We start from the raw sequence: 27798 nt of genomic DNA on the forward strand, positions 1-27798 counted from the left end.
CCCTGTACAACTTAAAGAAATTCCTTCTCCATCATCATCTTGAACTCTGCCAGGAGAGGGAGGGCTTTCCATGAAATCACATGGTATGAGTGAGGGAGGACGAGTCGATGAAAAGGAAGGCAGTACCCGCCACAGAGGACTTATACCGTCCTGTTTACAGCATGTTGAGTTATTATCTTGCCCAACAGCAGGACAGGCATCCTCCAATTGTGGCAGCTACAAGAGGGGGGACTGCCATGTCACCCTACTCCCTTCCTACCTCTATCCCTCCTGGACTAGCCAGGACAAGAACAAAAGGGTGGAGCACTGTACACACCTTTTTTAGAAGTTAAAGGGATTGATGGTCCAGACCTGATGACTTGAGTGGAGCAGGTGTCGACAATCAAGTGGCTACCTCTGAAGTGCTTGGGCCCTTAAAGGTAAAAGCTTGATGGACGAGGGAATCCAAGTTCATCTTCCTCCACTTCTCCATCGTGAAATTACATCTTGTCAAGAGTACATTTTTTCAACACCTTAGAATTCCTTTATAAGATGGCCTACTGGTGACGTACCAACCTCACAATGCAGAAAGCTGCTGCATCTCCTCCAGAGGATCTAATTCCCCCACAGATTTGCAAATTGATGGACCAAGAAGGTGACAGCCTTGGCACACGACATGGCAAAGCACGTGATAAGCCCTGGCAGTAACCCACCTACTCCAAACCCTTAACAGGCAGGGGGGTGTGCCAGTGAGGTGTCGAGGGTGGGGAGGAGTGATGGTGCCATGGGTCCTTCCCTTACAGGTCCATGAGAGGAGGGATTGTCTGGTGGAGACATGCAAGTACTGTACTAGCGAGCTCAGGTATATGTGATCCGTCATGCCTATGCGAGTTGAGAAAAGTGTTGCTTGTCAACACAGGGATCCGTGTGAGAAGTGCCATGTTGTGTGTGTCAGACTAGCTAATGTTATGTATGCTAGTGTGAGCGGGGACTGCTATGTGCATGTATAAGGATCGTGCTGAGCACAGACAAAGTATGGTGAGCAGGGTTTCCAATATAGCCGGAAAAGATTGTGGCGTGCGAAGCATCTCATTCATCGGTAAACGATGATTCAAGAGTCCAAAATCCCTACGCTCTCGAGTAGACCCTGGTCCCAAGCAGGATACGGTCTCCCTTCAGGAAAGAGAGCTTGTTCTTCCCAATACTGTCTTCTTCTGAACTCGTAGGAGGTCGAACAATCAGGGAAGTCTGACTCAAGGTCAGAATATTAGCCAGCTACTGCAGTTCAGATCCAAGGATAAGGTCATAAGATGCCAAAGTTTATTCCCCTTCAAGGGATTAAGTCCAAAGGCATAACACAGCATTGTCATCAGGAACAATAATCCAAAGAAAATTTTTAAAGCCAACTTTGCAGAAATGCCAAAAGCAAATCTGTGCTATTCAGTGGCATGAATGTGATTATTGAAGGATGATGGCAAACAATTACTGTACAAGCATGCTGGGAAGAAAAAGAAAATGACAAATTTGGAAGTCAATTGCATCTTTCCTACCTATACAAATCTGACTTCATTATGGAGGAGTATGACTTCAGCCAACCCCCACCAAAAAAACTGACTCACTATAAATCCACTTTAACAGAAAATGGGATTTCCTGGGGTAGGTCATGGCAGGTAACATTTGTGTAAAGAACTCGGGCTTGTATAGTTAGGGAAATTACAAATTACTTCCAAATTTGTCATTTGTTCTTACACTAATACAAATGCTCATTCTTTACATAGGAGACTTACCCTACGGAGGGTGGCAGTCCCCTTTCCAACTGGAACATACCTTCGATTTCTACCCTTGAGCATGATAATGCTTTAGGAGTGAGAATCTGACATCTCGTTAAGTAGTGCCTTGACAATGCCAGCAGGTAGACTGCCCATGCACTAGCGGTAAGCAAGTGTAAGAACATCTGTAACTATGTCTAGGGTAAAATATGCAAAAAAAAAACTTGAGAGTACACACACTGGTTTACCCACAAATGCCACGCTCCCCCTTGCAAGGAGTTTGGGACATAACGTTTGAAATATAATACATTATGTAAATAACAGCTATGAGCTACATATGGCTACCTGCAGTCAACAAAACCAGCTAACAGTGACAGGATGTTGGATGCTGTGACCCTAGAAATGGAAAGATGAAAAGAACGACACAGTCATACTTTTACATCCATCCCAGACTAACACCATAGCTTGTCATCGATTGACTGCTAAAATAAGTCCTGTGAAAGGAGCCAAGGTAGCTAGACCATTTACTGAATAGCTACCACAGGGCCTAGAAAGAACATGTCTATAGAAACCTGTGTCACATCTTGTAAAACCTGCATCACAGAAAGAATCTTTCTAAATGCCAGGATGTGCTTACACCCATGACATCATGAGCTCTGGGACGTGTCCAACTTTGAGAGGAAATAAACGTTTGAAACATACTCAGCTAACTCTGGCTTATGCAGAGATAGTGTTCTTAGCCATCTTTTTCACTCTGACAAAGATGTTCCACTCGGGACGAACTCCAAGTGTGTAGCCGAGATAGCACCTTAATGCCTTTATCAAACACAAAACAATCAATCAGGAAGATTGGTTCCCTCTTCAAGACTCCAAATTTTAAAAGATGTGAGCTGGTACCAGATATCGACATATTTTGAGTCTTGGCCACAAAGTCAGGATGATACAAAATGAAAAACTGTCTCTCCATCTTCTTGACTATGTGATGTTGTAGGAGAAACCATATATCTCACTAACTCTCCTGATTGAGATCAGAGTGAGAACAAGGATCATTAACCCTCCTGGCTGAGGTCAGAGCGAGAAAAAGGACCGCTTCTAACATACGCTACGGTCCCTTGCCAAAGACAGTGGTTTGTACGAAGCCTCCTCTACAGACCTTAGAACTTCAGTCACCATTTCAACGAAGGGCAGACCTAATTCCAGCTTCAAGCGTGCATAAACAGCTCTAATGAAGAGGAAAAGATCAACCCTTTTCAGCTCGAGACCTGTCTCCAGGCAGAGCTATAGCCTTTAACTGTAGACACCAACCAGAGTTTTACCTCTAGGAGAAGAGTAACAAACTATCAGGGGTACAGAAGGTTCAAAGGAAGAGATTGCCCTTACAACGATACTAACCACAGAAACAAGCTCTATTTCGTTTGATAAACTGAGGAGGATCCCCTCCCAAGGTATATAGAAAAGTTTTGTGAAACCCTTTCTGCAAGAGGGGATGCTGGATAACCTCCAAGCACAAAGACAAACGAACTACACTGAATTGCGGAAGATCTGGGCGTGTGGTTTATGTAACTGGTCTGGAAGGGGAAGCAACTCCCTTGGCTACCGGACAGTGGAAGGACAACGTATCACTCAAGTTTCAGCCACAGTGGCGCAATGAGTCATATTGAGGCTGATTTAATCTAACCCTGTTAAGAACCTTCCTTAATTTGTAAAATGGGGTAAAGGCATAGCCCTTGAGAATATCCCAAGGATGTTGAGAATTATCCTCCAATGCCAACGGGGCACAGGATACCAAGAATTTCCAGTTGAGGGACGATGCAAAAGGTCTAACGTTGCTGAACCCCCAAAAGCCATTAAGTGTTTGTGTCCAAGGACTTAAAAACTACTCGGATCCAAACAAAGTCCTCCTGCTTAGACTGTCTGACAGAATAGTCTAGGCCGAGATGAAGCAGGCTGACAGGGCAATTGCACTGCACTTTATCCAAAGAAAGATCTATACCGCTAGAAGCAAAGCTGACAAGCAATAGCATTTCTTTGTTTCAGGGACTCTACAGTGGTAATGTTCCTTATCAACACCAAGTGGTTCAACAGGAGTAGTTGAGAATGCTGGAAGGAGAGACAGGTCGCTTAAACTCTAGCATGTTGATGTAGCAATTCCGATCTACAAAGGAACACTGACCTGACACTCAGTGTTGGAGCCGGTGGGACTCCCCAACCTTAATGTGTCTGTGAACAGCATAAGCTCTGGAGGAGATTGATTGATTGATTTAAAGTTTTCAGGCATCCTGACATCTAAGGTCATTGACGCCACTCTGGAGGGGAAAACAAGAAGTCTGTGCCCCTGCGAAGGTTGGCGTCGGAAAGCCACCCCTCATGATCTTTGATTTCCACTAAGTTTCATAGGTATATCTTTCCGCACAGACAATGTTAGGTACTTCTTTTAAGTTAAATAGATAGGGATCTGGAAGCAAGTGTCCTTTAGATTACCTGTTATGTGGCCTGCACCCGAGCCTGTAGGAAGCTAAGTAGCGAGCTTAGGTCTGTAGACTGGAACCCAGTTATGAAGTACTGGATAGCAGGCGGATTATGTGATTAACTGTGAGCTCTGGAGAGCTCAGCTCCACTAAAACACAGCATTCTGGAAATAGATCAGGATTGCGACTCGCCATAGGTGCAGTAACCTGTCTCACGCTCTACTTGGAGAGAGTCAGCACAGGTAACTGCTCAAGTTGTAGATTCATGGAGTCTCCAACAAGTTGTACTAGTGCTTACAAGCAACCTGCTTGCTAGGGTGACTGCCAGCGGTACCCAAAGTCTCAGCGAGCTAAGAGGGGTGAGGATAAGAGAGAGTATCTTCGCTCTGAGAGGAGAACGTGCTGTAGGAGCACTCTTAGGAACGATACTCTTAAGGTGTTAACCCAACCTCTTTTAGTCCAGCCTCATTCGCCGTCCTTAGACTGAGCTGACAAGGGAAAGCAACAAAGGTCAACCGACAAATGACGACCTGCCAAGGGCTACTGCTCTGAAAATGTGTCTGAGTGCAACTTCTACATTGGTGCCCTTAATACACCCCTTAGAACCTGCTCAGATTTGTATTGTGTTGGATTAATTTACCTTTTCTCCACTAACTAATCCACTTCAGGTTGTACTTTCCGGAAGAGAAAGGAGTTGGAAATGTTACTCCCCTGGGTAGACAGGCGAGAGTATACAACCGAACAAGAGTAGTTGAAAGGTACTATATGTGAACAATAGCAAACAGGAGAGCGATTGGTCATAAGCAACCACTCGAGGAAAGAGCTATGAATGTTTACATGTCATGCCACCCTGTTAAACATGTGTGAACCCCTAGTAGTACATCTAGTACAGCTCTACTGAGACAGCAAACTAAAGAAAGGAGCTACAAAACAGCAAGCAAACGCTAAATAGATCAACGATAACAAGCACAGGTAAAAAAAGTTTCAAAAATGTTTGCACCATCAGTTGCGTGGAAAAGTTTCGAAAATGTCTGTCCAAACAGTTCCATAAAAAAGTTATGAAGCTCTCATTAGTTGTGTGATAAAGTCTTGAAAATATTTGCCTCATCAGTTGCATAAACACCTTTTGAAACTGTTTGCACCATCAGTCGTATGCAAAAATTTAAAAAAATGTTTGCACCATCAGCTGTGTGGATGTTTAGAAAATGTTTGCATCATCAGTTATGTGGAATTATTTAAAAACTGCTTCCAAGGGGGTGTCGGTCTAACATCATCTCATCAAGAACAAAGAGCGGAAAGAGCTATAAGATTGCAATCAAGGACTGTTTAAGGAAAAAACTCAACAGCGCTTAGCTTAACTTTTGTAGTTCCTTGTCCTTGACGGAGGGCTGGCTAACCATGTCTCTTTCAACAGAAGAAAAAAGAATGGGGTAGGAGTATCCACTAAAACTCACATAGATCAGTCTTAAAGACTACGTGTTTAAACAAAGGAAATGGTCCCGGTTTCTTTCATTCGATCATCAGCAGCTCATGAACTACTTTCCCGAGGCATATAACTTTTCATCAGTTCATAAAATACTTTCCCAAGGCATATAACTTTTCATCAGTTCATAAAATACTTTCCCGAGGCATATAACTTTTCATCAGCTCATGAACTACTTTCCTGAAGCATATAACTTTTCATCAGCTTATGAACTACTTTCCTGAAGCAGATGACTTTAATGTACAAATAGCTCAAACAAAAGCCTCTATGCATAAAGTTTTTCAAGAAAATTGAATGCGATTGAAGATTATAAAAAAACATGAACCCAATGTGGGATCAATCTGCTGCCATGTTAATGCTAAGCGAGTACATTACCAGCTGTGTTCTAATGTCTCTTTATTCTGGGAACCAAGTATTTCTGACAGGCACACCAGATTTCTTGTTGTTTTCACTTAGATATAGTCAAATGCACGATCATAACTGTGCATTCATGAAAAATAGAAATATTTTAATCTAAAGCAATTTTCCTAAAACAACTGAATTCTAAATCCCTGTATCAACCATCCAAAATCTTATGGGAATCCTTTACAGGCAACCAGGGATTCTTAGTATAATTTTACGAGCGAGAGAGAGAGAGAGAGAGAATGTCAAATCCTCCAATAAGCTTCTCTCTTGCCTTGCAGCAGAGACTCGGGCTCTTGATGGCATTTATTTCCATAAACTCTTAAAATGTGCATATCGATAGCATATGCATAATTGCATACAATTAGCTATCGCAGGCACAAACGTTTCTTAGTAAGAAAACATACCCATTAGCTCTTAGGGGTTCAGAAGAAACTAAAGACATTATTTTTCACAAAATCATATGATTTGGAAGATGCTACAATCAAAGAATTGTATAAGTTATAATGAAAATGTTTCGTTGCATGATTGACATGGACCCGCCTGAGAAGTAGTTCACTCGACTTCAGTGGAGGGTTGGATTTAAACCCAAAAGAAGTAAACAAGTAAGACTGAGGTCAGTGGCCAAGCAAGCGCTCTGCGATCACCTTAAGTGAACACAAACATTGCACGTTTTGCAAACGTGACAATTGCGAGCCTACACAGGATAGCAAGCTGTCACAGGCGTAAGCCTGACTTTTACCAGAAGAGCGTGAGCAGTCACACCTGCGTGATCCAGGCTCGTTTCTTAATCAAGGCTCGCTACGAGCCTGAATCGCAAGGTGTTGAGAAATTGCTTGTTTCAAGCAAACTTTCAGGTGAAAGAATAACGTGAGCTTGGGACGCGAGACACTTGCTTCAAGCAAAGCTCTCAGGTGAAACGACAGCTTTTACCATGCTTGCCATGAGCTTGGATCATGTTGCACGCCTAGCTCGCAATTCTCTCGGGTAAAATGGATAGAATTCACCTTGGCATTGCGATCAAGGCTAGCGACGAAAGTGGATTGCATTACGTGACATTGCTTGTACAAGCTACTCTCTCGGGTGAAAGGCCTCATCTTTGGCACAATTGGCTAGCTGAGACACCTTGTCTAGATCTCCTGGGAACTCCGAATATTTAGAGAGCTCTTGCATCGGAACGGTGCCTCTCCCCGCTAGCACTGGTAACAACTGGAACAGTTTTTGACACCTTGTTAAAAGTTCTAAAGCTGTATACCAGCTTGCACCGATTTCTTCTATGTGAAGAACACAAGTTGTGCATTTTGTGTAAGAACAAAGATTGTTATTATTACCAGTTAAGCTACAACCCCAAAACAGGATGCTATAGGTTCAAGGGCTCCAACAGAGAATATAGCCCTGTGAGAAAAGGAAATAAGGAAACAGAGAATGGTGTGCCTGAATGTACCCTCAAGCGAGAGACCTAACCCAAGATAATAGAAGACCATGGTACAGAGGCTATGGCACTACTCAAAGTAGAAAATGGATTGATTTTGGAGTGTCATTCTCCTGGAAGAGCTGCATGAACACAAGGTCATGAATAAGCTAATCTAAATAACATTCTTTATTATTACTAAGTAAGCTACAACCATAGTTTGAAAAGCAAGATGCTATAAGCCCAAGGGCTCCAACAGGGAAAAATAACCCAGTGAGGAAAGGAAATAAGGAAATAAAAAAACAATATAAGTAATGAAAAATTAATATAAAATATTTTAAAAACATTAACAACGTTAAAACAGATATTTGATATATAAACTACTATATAAAAGGACTTATGTAAGCCGGTTCAACATAAAAACATTTGCTGCAAGTTTAAACTTTTGAAGTTCTATTGATTCAACTACCCAATTAGGAAGATCATTATTGCACTTATAAGGGTGATCACAAACATGGAGGGAGTTTTATAATGGGGACAGACTTTATAATTTTGTTTTTCCCTTTTCACATGTAAGATTCATGGAAATAACATTATATTCATAAATTGGCAGGAATTATGCTTGCTAATGTATATAGAGTATTTTATAAGGAAACATCATTCTCTAACACAATTTGTCTGTACTTTACTATACACCTAAAGGTAATTATAGAAACTGCTTTTAATACACTCTTAACAATTACCACACTCGACATATGTAATTCAACCAGAGCCTTTCTAGTTCGTTGGGACGGACCGGCCGTAAAATTTCAAGAATTATAAATGAAGACTAAAATTATAAAATGGAAACAAACACAAGAACACCAACTAACCAAAGGATCTCCACCTAACCTAACATAGGAGCTGTATCCTTACCCACTTACCTACCCGAAGGGTATATCCTCCTTGCTGAGTCGACTAGTGTGATTCCTACCCTATTTTTTTTTTGTTATGAGGTGATTCCTACCAAAGGAGCATAGATAAAACATACTTCTTGACAATATCTTAATCTATTCTATAAAATATGCTGAAAAATCCATGAAATGCACTTTAAACAATCAGAATTAACTTCGGGCATCAATATTGCAAAATTGAAGCCCTAATTTAGTAACAAAAATTATCTAACAAAAACTTGTTTAATGTCGCTTAAGATTGCTACGAAGTGGTCCGGATCTCCTTTCAAAACACGCCACCAGTGTTCATCCAAGTGCTCCTAGAGTACCTAACCTAACATTATTTGGTTGTTTGCTTGTTTAGGTGTTTCGTAGGAATTACCCCAAAGTATATTTGAATCCCCATATTGAGGTAGGATCAGAAAATGAGGGTAGGAATCACGCTATAGTAGCACCGCTTCCTTTAGATCACAATATCCTTAGCTTACCCGAAGACTAATTCTCAACCTTGTGTTTGTTTCCCAATTGGCTTCACTACTGGCAAGGTAACTAAATTTCATATCGTGAATCATGAAACTAGCTTCATATTGTATTTTAGATCAAGAATAAACCATATTTTACCATGAAAAAAACAAGATTGGACAAAGGTGTATGTACGATAGCGGCCACCTGTATGTATGACGAAGGCCGACTATAAATACCCAAGTAGGTAAAGACACGGCCAGTAGGTTGGGTTCGGTGGGTAAGTTCAGGTTAATCAGTGTCCAATTTCTATGCACGCAGGAGGAATTGGCCACTGATATACAAAGGCTACAGGACAAATAAGAAAGGTTATGCCTGTGCCAAAGAAATACTTTCACGTCGAACATTGTACCGTACTAAAATTACAATAACCTACAACATATAAACGACAAATTTGTAATGAACACATACCTCCTGCTTAAACAGAATATCCTGAGATGCCATGAAGAGGGGCGAAGAGCCTTTATCATTGGTGACATTCACATTAGCACCACAAGACAAGAGGAATGAAACGACAGCAACAGATGGAAACGGAGTCATGTGTTCGTCTTCTAGCAAAGACTGACTCGTCAAAACGTTGGTTTTCATGGCTGCCAGATGAAGCAGCGAATGGCCACCCTGGCAGGTTCTCGGGTCGAGACGTAAGGTAGAGGAAACTAGGGCAAAGACAGCCTTCTCCTGCGACTCGGTGAGCGGTATGTGACGGATGACGAATATCATGTGCGTTAGTACTTTGAGCATGTGGTCAAAGTTACTCTGATGTTTCTTGTGGACAGGCTGTATTTTCAGCAATTTCATGGATTCGGGAAATTGGGCGGCCAACAACGAAAGGGTTCGGAAGGCATCTTCAAAACTGACAGTGTTCGACATGAGCCCCGCGTTATGCTTTTCCATCATGTCTAAATAGAGACGTACTAGAGCTTGTGCTGTGAAACAGGTTTCGTTAAATAATATAGTGTCTCGTTTGATTCTCAATTCAAATACGTACAACCACAGATCTATACAATTTTGATATTGCAAAGAATCGGCATAAGCTGCCCCGCGATACATCAATCGGAAAATCATGTCTTTGTGGGCCGTCCCAAGTATACGCTCGCAGATCAAGAGGGACTGCGTTCTCATGGCGTTAAAGTCAATTGTAATGAGTCTTAGTTCATCAGGATTTTTAAACTCCACTGCATATTGATATGTTCTTCTTGCAGGCAGGACGTGCTTGCTGATGCCCGCCGATTGGCGGATATTCATGGCCTTCCACCAGTGCTGGATGGCAACTTGCATGTCATGATGTTCGTCTAGAAAAGTCGTACCTAAGAGTTCATACCCGTCGGCAATCCTACCAGGCGGGTATGAAACGGCATTTATTAGATATTCAAATATTTGACACGCGCCCTTGATGCAAGATGTTTGCAAGGCATCGTCGTTGTATCGACTGGTGAGATGGGGGTTCGCCCCGTGTTCGAGAAGCAACTTGGTGGTTTCGAACCTGTGTTCTTGAATGGCATAATGTAACGCAGTTTTATTCTGAATGTCCTGGGCATTGACATCGGCTCCGTTTCTCAAAAGGTACTCGCACAACTTCACGCTCTGGACCGAATTGATGAGACACGTGCCCCCGTTGTAGTTCGGCTTGGCGATGTCTGCCCCGTTCTCCACCAGGTAGGTCACGATGTCCAAATGGGTCATGAAACAGGCACTTCTGACAGGCGTGGACCCCGTGTCGGAGACACTGTTCACATCTGCCCCGTGTTCCACCAGGCACTTGACCACGGGCAACCTGCCTGCAACGGCGGCACACCAGAGGGGCGTGACGTTATGGATGGACCTGTCATCGGGGACTTCGTAAAGGCCTCTCTGCTCGACATCAGCATCGCAGAAGGTGATGAGATAATCCACCACTTCCACATTGCCCCTCTTACAAGCCACGAACAGAGGGGCGCATCCATCCTTGGTCCTGGAGACGATCTCCCTCCTCTCGGATTTCTGGAATCTATCTAGCCTGGTCCGCAGCATGTAGGAAAGCCTGGCCCCGGGGGCGATATTCTTGCACTCATTGTAGAGATCTGTGAATATCTGCTCTTTCTGTGGTGTCTGGTTCACCTTGTCCGTGCTAATCCACATTCTACGTTTGAACACAGAGAAAAAGTTTTCCTTTGCAGAATCCAGCTCGCCGGAGAGTAATGCGCCAATTCTAAATTAAAATGCTGGATTATCTCAACATACGCAATCCACTAAATAGATCGATGTGCGAAATTTATGTAGTTTATAGCTTGAAAATGCAGTCCACATAGAAAAACAGCACCTAAGGTTCACCAGCAACTGTTGCCTTGACTGTACTGGCTCAGTCAGCTGAGCGCAGGTGCTGCCAGGCAGCTTGTCGTAAGAAACACAAATAGAAAAACTATCGTACTTAGTTGTCGTTCCGAGACGCTACATTACTGTTATTTTTCAAATTAAGCTAATTTTTCAGTATAAAGGATGTCTTTGTGTCATATATAATAATAAACAGTCATAATAAATAGATTTTTTTCTATAAACAATAAATATAAAGAATGTAAACAAAAGGTAAACTGGTACTGAAATGAATATTATCGTACAATTGTAGAGTATTCCTGCCCTACAGCACTTTTCAACGACGAATTATTTTAATTCTATTTTTTACTTAAGTCCCGACAATGGGTGAATGAATAAAACATTTCAATATATTGGTATCCAAATTTCTTATGAAGACAAGATAATAAGGAAAATTGCGTTCCATAGTTTATAAATAGATATATAAAACAGTTGAGGAATACCAAAGACAGTAACATTTTAATATATTTGTTTGATAACAAACCCCAACGGCTGCATTTTTGGGGAAATAAATACGTCAAAAATAAATTAAGATATTCCAATATACTTCGTAATATGTGGCATTATCGGTTTAAAAAAGATAGTGAATGTGACATCTTCTTAATAAAGATTAATTCTTTTTTACCAAAATATAAACTAATTGAAATAAAATAAAATATAAGATTTTCTTTAACTGTTGTTAATGGCTACAGAAAAAGATTATTCACAATACTGAGAATAAACTTAGGTACTTTGCAACTATAGATTACCTGAAAACTTAATTTACGAAGTGAGCAGTTAAAACTAGTTATAGTAATTTAGAACGAATCGAAGCACGTCTGCATATTAACCAGCCAATATACAGACAATTATATTCTACGCAGAGATATAAATTTGGTCTGATGAATATAATTTGCTGGAAATTATGGATGAGAAGGAATGTGGTATCTTGATATTACTCGATTTTAATGGTATAGTTTGATAGTTGTGCATAAACAGCTACTTATATATATATATATATATATATATATATATATATATATATATATATATATATATATATATATATATATATATATGTGTGTGTGTGTGTGTGTGTGTGTGTGTGTGTGTGTGTGAGTGTGTGTGTGTGTGTGTGTGTGTGTGTGTGTTGTGTGTGTGTGTGTAGTCATTTGTCACTAACACACGTAACTTTAGCAGATGTTAAATATCAGCTACAAATGGGATTTAATAATGAATTTTAACCTTAACATAGTCCTGACGGATTCAGGAATCTGTACTTATTGCACGTCTTATAAACTCAATAATGAGCTATCTTGATAATGGGTTGATTTCTAACATTTATTGAAAGGCCATTACAACCTTTATGAGGAAGTGATTTGTTAATATTACAAAGCAAAAACTTGCAGATATGGTTATAAATGCCTTTGGAAGCGAGCAAATGGCGATAAGCTAAGTCTTTATAGATTAATCAAATACTTTACTGTAATTTTTCAGTGGCTACTTTCCTCTTGGTAAGGGTAGAAGAGACTCTTTAGCTATGGTAAGCAGCTCTTCTAGGAGAAGGACACTCCCAAATCAAACCTTTGTTCTCTAGTCTCGAGTAGTGCCATAGCCTCTGCACCATGGTCTCCCACTGTCTTGGGTTAGAGCTCTCTTGCTTGAGGGTACACCCAGGCACACTATTCTATCTAATTTCTCTTCCTTTTGTTTTGTTAGATTCTTTATAGTTTATATAGAAAGTATTTATTTTAATGTTAATACTGTTCTTAAATCATTTTATTTTTCCTTATTTCCTTTCCTCACTGGGCTATTTTCCCTGTTGGAGCCCCTGGGCTTATAAAAGCATCCTGCTTTTCCAACTAGGGTTGTAGCTTAGCAAATAATAATAATAATAATAATAATAATAATAATAATAATAATAATAATAATAATAATAATAATAATAATAAAAGTAGAACTTAAATTGAGCGTAAGTATTGGAATGAAGCAAGGCTGTACTGGCTCCACAACATTGTTCAAATTGATTACTTATCTAATTATAAAACACGTAGAAAAAGAAAGTTAAGGTTTTAAAAAAATAGTCATTATAATACGACTGTATTTTTTTTAACAAAACAACAACGAAGTTCTACTTGCTTTTTGGAACAGACCAAAATATTACTGCTATAAATCGTTCTTCTTACGTCTTCATATTGCTTGTTGCAAGTTCTTTTTAATAAAATCACAGCCCCTCACATCCAAAAAAGCTCACTTTGTTCAAATTATCTCTGTTCTACTTTAATTTATCGATGGTCAATCAGATATTTGTTTGTGGAGCCAACTCAAGCACAAGCACACACACACACACACACTCCTGTGTTGTAATTCTGGCTACTAATCTCAATAAGTTTATTACATCCCAATGATAGTTATTTTAAAACGCTTGTTACCTTACCTCCAATCAGAGGCATAGCAAGATATTTGGGGCCACCAATCCCTCTTACTGTGGCGAGTTAGTGGTAATTTTAAATGCATACTTACACAGCTTCATTTTCAGTAATATTATAGAGTCCTTTCAATGACGTCACTGGGAATCGCCGCCAGCCATGCTGGAAGACATACAAAGCGAAACCATGGCGGCTGCTACAGCGAATATGGACAATGAGAGCGACTTTGTCAAACAATTGTCGGGTGATGATAAGGGTTTTTACAAGCAGAAACCCGATCTAATTGATGGCCTAGATCCATACCAGATGCAGAATTCATTCGGTCAAAATATTGAGGGTTTTCCCAGTATTTCATACATTGATATTGTGAACTACTTGTTTTTCCCTTTAATGCTTTTAAGTCCAAAATTAGATAAACACTGGGCCAATGAAGAGTGTTTATGATTATAAAGCTAATATTGATCATTTAGCCTAACCTTGTGTATTATAATTTTTGATTGTCAAAATGTATGTAAAAGTTTTGCAATATCAAATCTTTTATCAGAACATGCCTAACCATTGTGTTTGTGTTTGGTTACAAATGCTATAATTTCTTATATACATATAAACATAGGATGGACAAACTCTATTGTAATGCTCTTTGATAATCGTTTTGCCTCCTTGCAATTAAATGCGCAAGTTTAATTATTTTTTCGATGTTTCATATATAAGCTGAAGACCCCTTCGGGTTAAACCAGCTTTCAGATATTATTATTATTACTATTATTATTATTATTATTATTTATAATCAATGTTTATTCATCACATAGGCCTGTATGTCTGCACAATTTAATACACAAATTAAGATAAATATAAATATACACTTAATTATATATAGGCATGAACACCTTGACGAAATAGACCTAGGTAAGTAGCCTTTGTTAATATAGCCAACATGGGCGCTTTTAATTTTTGTTTTGAAAATCTGAGATGCCCCTTTTGATGTTTAAAAATTTAGATGCCCCCTCCCCCACACACACACTACACACTGAACTGACGATGATACTTGTGAAGTCACCCATGCAATCGGATATAGCATGTTTACACAGGAATAATTATACTTTTAGGGCCTAGCCGAGACTGACCTGATATGAAATGATCAGAACAGATACGTGCGTAGGGTAGTGAGAATTCACGTAGATCAGCCCGTGATATTCTGGTCAACCACAAGTCACGTCTGCGCTTGGATAATTCTTCTGTATCTTTGTCCTGATTCTGAATAACTGCCGGTATGCGGTAGAAACTCTTGTCATCTCTTTGTCCTCGATTCTCACAGCTAACAGTAGCGCAAAAACTGGGCATTGTGTGAATGTGAATGTGATGAGATGGCTAACTATTCAACAGTTTAACCACAGCTATTCACTGAACGCGTCTTTGTTTGTCCTCCAAGATGGCGGACCGGAAGTTTGATGACGTATAATGAAAGGACTCTATAGTTCCGGTGAAGACAATATTTTCTAATAAATAAAACTTTTCCTTCGTAAAAACTCATGTTTTCGTAAAAAAATGACCTTCATTTCCGTTGTAAATAAATAATTAGTGAGTTATACCCTAAATACTATAATTTTACCTTATTTTCTAACCTTGTTTTGAAGGCCCCTTATCTGGGAGACCAGGGGCGGGGGTGGGGGTGAACATTTTCAAAAGCACCCCAACAGTGTTTCCCCTTAGCTCAGCCAGTATTCCAATCAATTAAACCTTGCTGGCGCTAGTTGCTCATTTAAACAACACTAGAATACATTAGTTTCAAAGATAAGGGCTGTTTGCTCGTTTATTCTTAACTAAAAACTAACAATGAAGCAATTCTCCTCCGTTTAATATTCTAAGCAAGATCCAAGCAACAGAGTTGTACGATGAAGCCAGTCTAATATGATTTAGACATGCATCATTACCTAATAAAACCACATGGTTAAAGATTTGAGTTGACATTCACAGACTGTTATCATAATAAAGATCGGGGGACATTCTCTCTCTCTCTCTCTCTCTCTCTCTCTCTCTCTCTCTCTCTCTCTCTCTCTCTCTCTCTCTCTCTCTCACATACATTACACTAAATAGATATAGATAAATAACAGATTGCATTCTAGTTCATATATATATATATATATATATATATATATATATATATATATATATATATATATATATATATATATATATATAATATATATATATATATATAATATATATATATATATATATATATATATATATATATATATATATATATATATATATATATATATATATATATATATATATTTCTCTCTCTCTCATACATACATGCATTACACTAAAATAGATATAGATAAATAACAAATTGCATTCTAGTTCATATAAATCTCTCTCTCTCTCTCATACATACATTACACTAAAATAGATATAGATAAATAACAAATTGCATTCTAGTTCATATAAATATCTCTCTCTCTCTCTCTCTCTCTCTCTCTCTCTCTCTCTCTCTCTCTCTCTCTCTCTCTCTCTCTCTCTCATACATACATTACACTAAAATAGATATAGATAAATGACAAATTGCATTCTAGTTCATATTTTTCCTATGGAGTGTATAAAATCATAGGAGCATTTAATTTAGTGATAGTACCAAAATGTCCTATTATTATTATTATTATTATTATTATTATTATTATTATTATTATTATTATTATTATTATTATTATTATTATTATTATTATAAGGTAAGCTGCAACCCTAGTTAGTAAAGCAGGATGCTTTAAGTCCAATGGATCCAAGTAACGTAGAATATGAAATATTTTAAGAACACGTAAAGAAACTCACAATAAATCTTCACACATTTTACGATGATCAGAGGAATAAGCATATAACATGTACTTTGTCATTGGGCAAAAGAAAAGATACTATCCCAATCCATCCCATCCAATCCCTATCGATCCCACTTTGCCCCATCCTTCCTACTCTGGCCCCTACCTATCCTTTCCACCTTGCCTCTTATCATTGTCTCTCCCTTTCTTTCCCACTGTCTAATCCCCTATGTATTCTTCCCATTCTGTCCTTTCCTATTCCATCTGCTCCCTATCCTTCCCACTCTGGCCTTTCTTACCCTGTTCCATCCCACCCCATTCGCACCTACCCTATCCTATCCCTTCCACTCTGGCTCCCTGCCCCTTACATTGTCTCTCCATATCCTTCCCACCACGTCTGATCCCCTCCGTATACTTTCCACTCTGGCCTTTCCTATCCCTCACACTCTGGTTCTATCTGCTCCATTTCACTCCTACCGTATCCTATCACTCATACCCTGTCCTATCCCTCCTTCCCTATTACACTCCTCATCCGGACCCCTCCCTATCCCATCCCTCACCCTGGCCCCTCCCTATCCCATCCCTCACCCTGGCCCCTCCCTCACCCTGGCCTCTCCCTATCCCATCCATCACCCCGACCCCTTCCAATCCCATTCCTCAACCTGGCCCCTCCCTATCCCATCCCTCACCCTGGCCTCTCCCTATCACATCCATCACCCCGACCCCTTCCAATCCCATTCCTCAACCTGGCCCCTCCTTATCCCATCCCTCATCCTGGTCCCCCTATCCCTACCATCCTGGACACTCCCTATCCCTTCCCTCACCCTGGCCCCTCCCTATCCCCTCTGTCACCCTGTCCCCTCTCTCATCCTGGTCCCCCTATCCCTACCATCCTGGACCCTCCCTATCCCTTCCCTCACCCTGGCCCCTCCTTATGCCATCTGTCACCCTAGCCCCTCTCTCACCAAGGTCCCCCTATCCCTACCATCCTGGACCTTTCCTACCCCTTCCCTCACCCTGTCCCATCCCCTCCCTTTTGCTCCTAACATGTCCCATCCCCTCCTTTACCCTATCCCACCCCTTCCATCATCCTTGCCCTTCCCTACCCATCCCACTCTGGCCCCTTCCTCTCCTTCCCACCCTGTCCTATACACTCTCTCCCCCTGGTCTCTCACCTGTCGGATAACTGCTCGTTATCCATTTCAACAACCAATTCTAGCTCAACCGAAGTAATCTCCCTGATTAAAAGACTCAGGTTTATATGGCTAATTACAAATTACTTTTAAAACTTGTTATATTTTGCGAGGCTAGTTTGAACATTTTAACTTCAAATAATGGTTAATCTATTTACTGATTGCCTTTGATTGCCAGTAACATAAAGTACGTCAGGTCCAGGTAATTCATTTTAGATATTAGATATCCTCTGATAATACAAAGGAAGTTCACCAACCAACAGCGGTAGGGCAGATCTCAATGGTATCTTCAGAAGTGTGTTATCACTAGACCACATTTGAAACCAAAGGAGTACAAGGTCATCCTCCCAGTTCTAGATAGAGAAGATGATGCTTATTTGGTCAGCATGTATCAGCCTATGTGGGTCTGGTGATAAAGGTAATGAACAGGTATTTGACTCCGTGGTAGAAAGTCTCTGGGGCACAATTATTCCACTAGGTCATATAGATAAAGAGATAGTCTAATTGATAAAGCAGTTCCTCACTGGGTTGCCCAAACTCAACCCAGTTTGTAGCTTCGGTGTTGATGATAAGCTTATGCACTGTGGGACGTATGAATTGCTCTCTGTAGTTCGTGAGGGGAACAAATGATTTTTAGTGTGTGGCCCACAAGATACCTCTCTGGGAAGTATGCGGCATGATCAAATAAATTATTTCAGCAAAAACAAAAACTTTAGCTAAGTAGAAACTAGTACTTCCAACCAGTTTGGAAAGGGTGGGGTCCTCCACACACATTCATGTTTGCTCCTTCACTTACCACATGGAAAACACCATTTCTTGTCAGATTAGCAAAATTAAAACAACTTTGGGCTGGTCACTATTCGGATAATGACCGCCTGAGAACAGCAGATGTTCTTGACAAAACAATGATAGAATTTTTTGTCATCTTGATCTGGATCCCATAGCAGAGTAGATTTATTCTATTATAGCTATAGGAAAATCATCCCCTACTTTACCACGATCTAGTAGGTGTGTAACAAAATTCAGGGTCTCTGTGAAACACAAGGCTTCTTAATATCTCTGTTCGGGACACAAGGTAAATAATCCGTGGAACTGGACCATCTGCTGTCAAGAACCCGAGAAGGTTGTCGCACTAATCAATCTGTACAGACGAACCACTTCGAGGGTCGTTCACCCAAGCACATCAGCTTTCCATATACCAGGTAATCACCTGAGGAGTTCTGATGACATTCTTGAACAGAAGTTATTTGCAAACCTATAGATAGTCATTTATAAGCCTTAACGACAGTCTACTATTATTTTACATAAAAAACTATTGTCCATTTTTACATGTCTAAAAATGTTTCAATAATTAGAACTAACTAGGTTCCTATTGTTAAAACTTTTTAAGCTGCCTTTTTAGGGAATATTTCCATTTAGTGACCTTTTGATAAAAATTCCTGATCTCAAGAGTTTGTTACAATTCCTTTTTTCTTCATGTCCCGTTATTATAAAGTTATAAGTATTTCACTAAGAGTAGTACAGTAGTCCTTGTTCAGTATATTTTGAACAAACTATGGAGATTGCAGGTAGTGCCCCTAATTGACTACCGATTAGAATTTCAATTCGTGTCTGTCCTAAAGGCAGCGTCATTTCTTGTTGAAGGTATGGGCTCGGAAACTCACCAAGTGTCGATCCTAATTTTATATAAACCTTGAAGGTTAACGTTCTATATCAGAAGTAATCTTACACCTCTTAATTCTTGTCGAAAGGTTTCTTTGGAAAGAATTTTAGAGAGTTTGGCATTTGATGGACATTATCTTGTAGAATCCTGACTTTCTTATTGAGATTATTGGCCTCTAAATCCTATAGTGATTTCTGCAGGGGCTTTCTAAATTTTTTCAATGCAATCAAAGTAGATTTCTTTTCCGATATTTCAAATATCGGTAGAAAAACAATCCTGAACCTTAAATTGCAAACGTTTTGAGATTCATATTAAAATCTAGACCTATTTAGGCTGTAATCTTAATTATGTTATTCATTTTAAATTTCTGTTGACCTGTTTCTTTCCTTCCCAGATATCGCACTTCCATTAGAATGTGGGATTCAGCAATATGAACATCAGGGGTCTCATAGAAATGAAAAAGAATTTTAATAATAAAATCTTTTATTTCTATACTCTCTTGATATTCATATACATGCCCACTCATCTCTCATCTCCCAACTGACTTTTGGTGTCAAGGAATAGGGAATACTTTGGCTTAGAACCTGAATTGTAAACTCTTTGTGTGCTTGTTGTGCCCTAAATCTTAAGACAGTGAACAAGACTAGGCACACAAGGTCCTGTATAAGTTAGGTAAACTAGAATACTACTAATAACTATAATTACAACCAAACATTGGATACTTAGCATTCTCTAGCATAATACATGACTTAGGCTAACAGTTTAGGAACTGGCATATGGTTCATAAAATATAAATGCTATAAGAATAATATGTAACAGCTTACCTATAACTAATAGCAACACTGGTAATGAGACATGGCATTGGTTAGAGGGGGATAATATTAATTGGGAATAAGTTAAAGTTATAAGGTAGGAATAGATAGTCATTGGTGAAACACATGTAGCTGGTTATCGACATGTGTATCCCCTTGTTGCAACACAGAACAACCTTGGGCAATGCCTTCCCACATGGAACTCTCCACCCAGTAAAAATAGCCTTGAACTTAAAATAGGAGTATTGTTTCTCAATAATAGAATTGTAACCCAAAACCTTTTTAGTAATAAATACACACACACACACACACACACACACACACACATATATATATATATATATATATATATATATATATATATGTATATATATGTATATATACATTATATATATACGTATACAGTATATATATGATAATTTTTTTTTTTGCACATTTAAACGTGTTTCTTTCATATTTCAAAATAAGCCATATATATTAATACATTAAAGTCTGGATTCTCTTAACGACCTCGGGATCAGAGCCAAAGGCGGAACCGCCCAAAGACTATGATATCGGACCGGCGGGGATTTGAACCCTCGCCAGGATATCTGTATGCCAGTGACCATACCACTCCGCCACGAAGGAGTGGTATGGTCACTGGCATACAGATATCCTGGCGAGGGTTCAAATCCCCGCCGGTCCGATATCATAGTCTTTGGGCGGGGCGGAACCGCCCAAAGACTGGCTACAGATATCCTGGCGAGGGTTCAAATCCTCGCCGGTCCGATATCATAGTCTTTGGGCGGGGCGGAACCGCCCAAAGACTATGATATCGGACCGGCAGGGATTTGAACCCTCGCCAGGATATCTGTATGCCAGTGACCATACCACTCCTTCGTGGCGGAGTGGTATGGTCACTGGCATACAGATATCCTGGCGAGGGTTCAAATCCCCGCCGGTCCGATATCATAGTCTTTGGGCGGTTCCGCCTTTGGCTCTGATCCCGAGGTTGTTAAGAGAATCCAGACTTTAATGTATTAATATATATGGCTTATTTTGATATATATATATATATATATATATATATATATATATATATATATATATATATATATATATGTATACAGTATACATATATATATATATAATATATATATATATATATATATATATATATATATATATATATATATATATATATATATGTAACAGGTACTATTCCATTACAACACTATTTACTATTATCCACGCGACTATTTCACTACTGAAGTGGAGGCATGTATCTTTGAAAGGAAAGAAAAGGGGAAAATTTTTGGGGTGAACATCGATAAATCGAGCTTCTGGAGAAGAAGCAATATAAACATTAGGCGAGTATAGAAATAAAAAACCTTATTATTAAATTTTTCTTTTGGGTTACAGCAGTGTTATGTACAGGATCCATATACATACAGTAAACATTTCACTGTACAGTACTTGTATTGGTATTGTACATGTTAAATATGCTACTACTATATCTACTGTGTATTATGGATAATGCCATCACAAGATGAAGAGCAAGTATGCAGTATGAAACTTCATTGTTAACGTTGACTGATGTTATACGTGAACTGTAGTTCTTCTTTTGTTTTAAGGGATTCTATTTATATATAGTGGTAGAACTGTACATTACTGAAAAAGAAATAACAGTGTACAGTATGCAAGTTACCCTGTATGTCGTTAGATGTTACATATAAGGTGATAAGTTGGATGGATGGTGAGGCGATCACTTATGAGTGCTATGTCATCTCACCTTAGCTAATCAAGCTGTACAGTGGCGATAGTACTATACATGTACATATATTACAGCACTATGCACTACAGTACCAGCGGCAGTACCTGTAGTTAGTTATGAACAAGGATTATGGGGGTCCATTAGAAATGTCCCTGACTGGCAATCCCCAGACTGGTGTTTGAGACCTGCTCAAGCGCAGTAGTCTCTTGTAGTGTCTGTAACCTCACCATCCTTGTGAGCTAAGGATGGGGGATTTGGGGGAGCTTATTGGTCTACCTGCTGAGTCATCAGCAGCCATTGCCTAGCCCTCCTTGGTTCTACCTTGAGTAGAGAGGAGGCTTGGGTGCTGATCATATGTATATATGGTCAGTCTCTAGGGCACTGTCATTGTCCTTTGTGCCATTCATGAATTGTGAGGATCAAGAGGTAGGGATGGGGGCATTGGAGCTCTACGCAGGGCCTGTGCCCCTGGGTTAGGACTCTTACATGGGTGACCTGCAGACAAGAGGGTATTCTAAGTAGTTTTTTCTTTTGTTGATAAAACATCAGGAATTCACTCTTCGTACATATAAGTACAGTGACCTGGAGGTAAGTATAAAAATAAATATGTTATCAAAATACTCATTTTACAAACTGCATATCTCTTATCATCTCTATGGTTAGTGGTTCCACAAGACCACATTGAATAAACTTAATGGTTTGCTATACTTAATACATTAGTCTTTCTTTAGAAGTTACAGAATTCGTTTTGCATCACTAATAAGATATACTGTACAAAGAAAATACTAATCAATACGTGTTCCAAATCCTTATTATACAAGCAATAAAACTACAATACCATGGTTTGGGCAATTTATTTATTTTAGATGTAGAAATATCTACATACCTTTTAAGCCAGCATTCGAATAGAACTAGCATTCAAACATTAAGCCAGCATTCAAAAATAAGGCCAGCATCCAGGCATATAGCTAGCACTGAAACATACCAGCTTCGTTATGTAATACAAGCATTCCACTATAAAAAAATATTCTGAGGTTTGCTTGAGATATTCCAGAATACAAAATAGATAAACAATACTTTCAAACACTGCTACCAAAGGCTACATTGCAGCACTGCAAGCTATAAAATGAAATTGTCGAGTATCAAAATAAAGAAGAATATTTATATAAAAACTTTCTTAAAATAAAATAACAAATTATTAAAATATATTCTACCTTTTGTTATAACATAGACTATAATTATAAGGATGAGTCTAGATAAAACACCATACAACTTTGTAATAGCAATAATAAATTCTCTAAAAGATAAAAAACAACTTTATAATCTGAATTCTACACCAAAATAAATAACATTTGTACGATATATTGTATGCACAGGGAGCAATGCCTAAATGCCTAACATTCTGCAGAGCAGTAAACAAGATTTAATAGTATTTCAACTATTTCAAAAGGAGGCAAGTTGGTGTGAAAGGCACTCCATAATGTTAACACACTTCGATGAAATATTCTCTCCCTATCCACCACAACCGCCACAACCTCCACAACCACCGCAGCTCCCACATCCTCCGGCGTCCCCAGCATCACCACCACCGCCGGCATCTGCGGCCGCTGTTCCAAATATGTACCCGAAAACATCGACCCCGCCACCATCTCCTCCGTCGCCGCCACCTCCGTCTCCGGCACCATCCCCTCCAACGCCGGTCCCGTTACAGCCACCGTCGCCACTTTTAACCCATCCACTATATGACTGACCACCGAAGGTATTATAGTAACCACCACCACAGCCTCCACATCCACCGCACGAGCCACAGGCTCCACCGCAAGTTCCAGCACCCATGATTGCTAAATGAGTCATGGTGGTCGTCCCAGTTGGATCCATGTCGCGCTTGTTCCTGCGAATAGCATTTATTGGGGCGGTCGCACAAAAGAAACCCATAGCTCCAACCAGTTTCAGCGACTCGACCGGTATCCTACGGGGATATGACATCGGGTCGAGAGATTGCTCAACCTGTCCGTCGACACTATCTCCGTCTTGTAGATTACGTGGCTGACAAAGAATGTGTAATACTGTAATGCTAAGTCCTAAAGCTACATTTTCCACCCAGTCATTTGAGTCGCCACTGACCTAGAAATAAAATAATTGTTATCAACACAAAAATTAGTATTTCTAAAAAATAAATTATAAGAATTTGCATGAGTTATTATGGATTACCATATTATTTGCTTTATAATAATATAGCATAAAATCTCTTTAGTATTGAATAGTTTTCCTGAATCAAACTGCTATTATTTATTTATTTATTTGTTATTTAGGTTCTCTTATGCTAGCTGACACCAGCCAAGTCTCTTGGTTTACTTAACAATCCGAAAAATTAACATTAATCCCCATTACTTTACTGATTTTGAATTAATTAATCTGTCTCACAGAAACAACTTATTTACTAACAAAACTTTAGCATTGGTATATATTTTTCTTTTATTTCTATACTTATTACCTCATTATTTATTTGAATCTCACCTCTAGGTCACATTGCTTATATGTACAAAGCGAGAGATTTCATCGTTAAAAACATACACTCATATATACATATACATACAGTATATGTATTCTTATATAAGTAATCTCTCGCCATATCGCAGTTCACTTATTGTTCCCTCAGTGCATTGGGAATTTACAAATATGTTTGTATATCTACATCACGGATTCCTTTATGTTTGTATATCTACATCACGGATTCTTTTATGTTGTGGGTTTCTATATAAAGTAAATTACAATAATACCACATCTAATTATGTACCTTACGATCTCGCATATTGTGTGGCCCCCCAATTTACACCAATAAAAATCTATTTGTTCCTGCACAAATACAAACCATCGTCCTTTACTATAGGAGAATGGTAACAGCAAAGATGGAATACGGCAGTTAAAAACGTATAACGAGATGTAAACAACTGACAGGTAGTCAAATCACTTGGATTTCAGCTGTTGGAGAAGACAGATGTCTCTCTCTCTGACTGGATTATTGGCAGATGCAGATTTTTTCTAATCCTTTTCTCTTTTTCAAGTGTGTGGTGTATGAGTGCTTCATCATACCTGTAATGATGCGGACATGTCCCGGAGTACCACAGAAGACCTGCAGTACTTTCATGGGCAGTATTGATATAGATCCTCAAAGGTTATGCCAATTCTGCAGAGGCCGTTTGTGTTCTGCGGCCTCCCTGTGTGATCAGTGTCAGGAGTGCCCATCCTCCAAGTTGGAAAAGTTCAGCAAGAGAAAGAAGAAGCCTAAGAGGGGTTTTTTGCCTTTGGGGTAATCCTCGATGTGTGAAGGCTCGGACAGCTTTTTCTACCGTTGGGACTCTTTCATCAAACTCTTCTCTAGTGCCTTCATATGGAGAACACTTAAGTAAGAGTGGTGGTATCTTTACTCTTGGGCAAGCCCAGGGGAAGAGAGCTCTGCTATTTCTCCTAAGGAAATGCCACCACGTCTTCCTCAGGGGGAGTCTTCTACTCTTCACATGGTGGACACCTTACGTGTGCTGTAGCCTTCCTTGGGCATTTAGGGTTCCCCTTTAGAGGCCATGTTGCAGCCATTTGTAGTTCAGACACACTTCTCACGAGCAGCCTGTAGGCAAGCTTCCACTGGCGGAGGACGTTGCAGTAGAGGTGCCTGCAATCCAGCTTCCCTCTTCCCAGAGGTCCTTGCCAGGGGCAACAGTTCATTCTGTTCCTCCTTTTGAGCACCCTTGCTCATCGGAGAGTGCTCACCAGATAGCTCTGCAACCTCAGAGCGATCTCTCCTCTTCAGAGGTAGATCACAAACCTGAATCTTATAATCGGTCGCACTCTTCACAACCTCCAGAGGTTTCTAGACCTTTGCCTTCCAGTTCGACCAGACGGCCAGAAAGATCTTCTAAATGATCTTATTTTAGTGCTTTACTTTTGCACTCTGCGCATGGGAAAAGCCCTCTTTAGCTGCGTAGCACTAAGCCCTCTTCAAAAGAGAGCTGTATCCTGTACTTCTGCTGTGCTCTCTTCTTTGTCTCGCGCTAAGCACGCAGTTTTCAGCACCTTGCCAGAACCAGTTTACCACCATTGTCGTTCTAGGCGATTTTCAGTTGACTCCCCAATTTTGCCTCGAAGTGCTTGTAATCACTTCAGCCGTTCCGCACGAAGATCTTGCAATTGCTTTAGGAAGCGCTTCAGCTCTGTATCTAGTCATGCTTATCTTCTAGATACTCTTCTAAGCACAGTTCATCTAAGTCTCCTTGACATCAGCGCTGGCATTCCATATGCTCCCAGGATCGCTCCTCTTTTGAGGACTTCTGAGTTCTCTCCTCGCCACCGTCACAGGGGCTTTTCTAGCGATTGCACAAGGCACTCTCCATCTTCATGCTCAGGTCTCTTTAGAGACAGGCAGTGAGATCGTGATCAAGATCATGCTTCATCAAAACGTGCTAGATGCTCCTCACCTTTTCCTCCTGGGCACTCCTCACCTGCAAGAGGTAATTTGCCAGGACTTTGGAGAATTCAGTCTTCTAAAGGTAAGATTCCTTAAGATCCTGCCTTTCCAGAGGAGACTGCAGGAGTTCCTCTGGCAAGTGTGGACCCTACACTTACCAATGGAGTCAAACCTTCTTTTTCAGAAGACTAGTACGAGCACTTAAAAGAAGTGGATGCTTCTTACAGCCTTTCCCCTGCAGAGTACGGAGCGAGCCGGAATGGCTGAGGCTCTTTTTTTCACCGACTATAGTGAAGGTCAAGATTGTTAGGAAATGTGACAGATGAAGGATCTAGGTTATGTGACTAAGATGAAAAACCAGAGTTTGCTCTCATAGGGGCTTTCTTTCCTCAAAGGAAATCTCCTTCATAGAAATTATTGGGTTTAGCCAATAACTTTTGAAGACGCACATCCGCTGCCAGTATGGAAGCAACCAGCGATTCCCCCGCAGAGCCCGGCAGTCCTGTACAGGACCTGTGATGGAAGACGTCCATTCCTCTCTCCCCTTTCTTGGCAGGTGCCAAAATGAAGGTGAGCAAGGACACCAAGACAATACTTGAGAAGGCTCCTCTAAAGGATCCCAGGTTGCCACAGCAGCTGCAAGTAGTTTGGATCCCTGAATGTGTGAGCAAAGCAGCTTTACTCCAGCCTGCTTCCCGCTTGATCATGAAAGAAAATCATGAAAGAAAATCCTGATAATGTCGATTTACTAATTGACGACTTTTCAAAGGAAGACTCGGAAGGAGAACTTCCTCAGCCTACGACTCTAAGACACCGACGACAAAGGAAGGAGAGCCTTAGCTTCTCCTGTTCAGAGCAAGGTGGCTTCTATCAACCTTTTCTGCTCCACTCCCTCCAACTCCAGACCACGCCTGGAGCTTTCATGGTCAAGGAAGTCCTGGACAAGATCGGGCTAGTTGGCTCGATTAATTCCAGTTTCACTTCCAAAACAGAGGAAGTACAGTATTACAGGTCTGCTAAGGCCCTTCCATCTCCGTTACCCTTGGATCCAGCTGTGGCTAAGCTCACCCCACGGTGTTCTTCCGAGAGACATGCTGTGGTTTGTCTCTTTCTTGCAAGAAGAAGCATCTACCATACATGCCAGGGTCATGAACACCTTACAGGCGGCCTCTTGGATGGATCATAGGTCATGTACAGTTGGTTACCTGGCCAATACTGAGGACTTGACAGATCCAGAGAAGAGGCAGGAGCTAAATAACATCATGCTGACAGGTGCAAGACAGTTAGACTAGTTCCTCATGCACCAGGTGGCCAACCAGTGAGCCAATTGGGTTCTAAACTGCTGTGAAGCCTGATCTCCAGGCTGCATAAATTTA

At 40.1% G+C, this 27798-nt stretch overlaps 2 protein-coding genes across 2 annotated transcripts in view; both read right to left on the reverse strand.

The window, feature by feature from the left end:
• The window catches only part of m-cup (mann-cup), a 104849-nt gene extending 93533 nt beyond the window's left edge, over nucleotides 1–11316 (reverse strand). Inside the window, exon 1 of the mRNA XM_068384043.1 lies at nucleotides 9378–11316. Coding sequence (XP_068240144.1) covers nucleotides 9378–11084 — 1707 coding nt within the window. The 5' untranslated portion in view covers nucleotides 11085–11316. The remainder of the gene's footprint in view (nucleotides 1–9377) is intronic.
• An 11482-nt stretch (nucleotides 11317–22798) lies between these two features.
• The window catches only part of LOC137650926 (uncharacterized), a 144421-nt gene continuing 139421 nt past the window's right edge, over nucleotides 22799–27798 (reverse strand). The window contains exon 11 of the mRNA XM_068384073.1: nucleotides 22799–24084. Within this exon, the coding sequence (XP_068240174.1) occupies nucleotides 23473–24084 (612 nt within the window). The 3' untranslated portion in view covers nucleotides 22799–23472. The remainder of the gene's footprint in view (nucleotides 24085–27798) is intronic.

This window comes from Palaemon carinicauda, chromosome 1 (assembly GCF_036898095.1).
Source record: "Palaemon carinicauda isolate YSFRI2023 chromosome 1, ASM3689809v2, whole genome shotgun sequence".
Classification (NCBI taxonomy): Eukaryota; Metazoa; Arthropoda; class Malacostraca; order Decapoda; family Palaemonidae; genus Palaemon; species Palaemon carinicauda.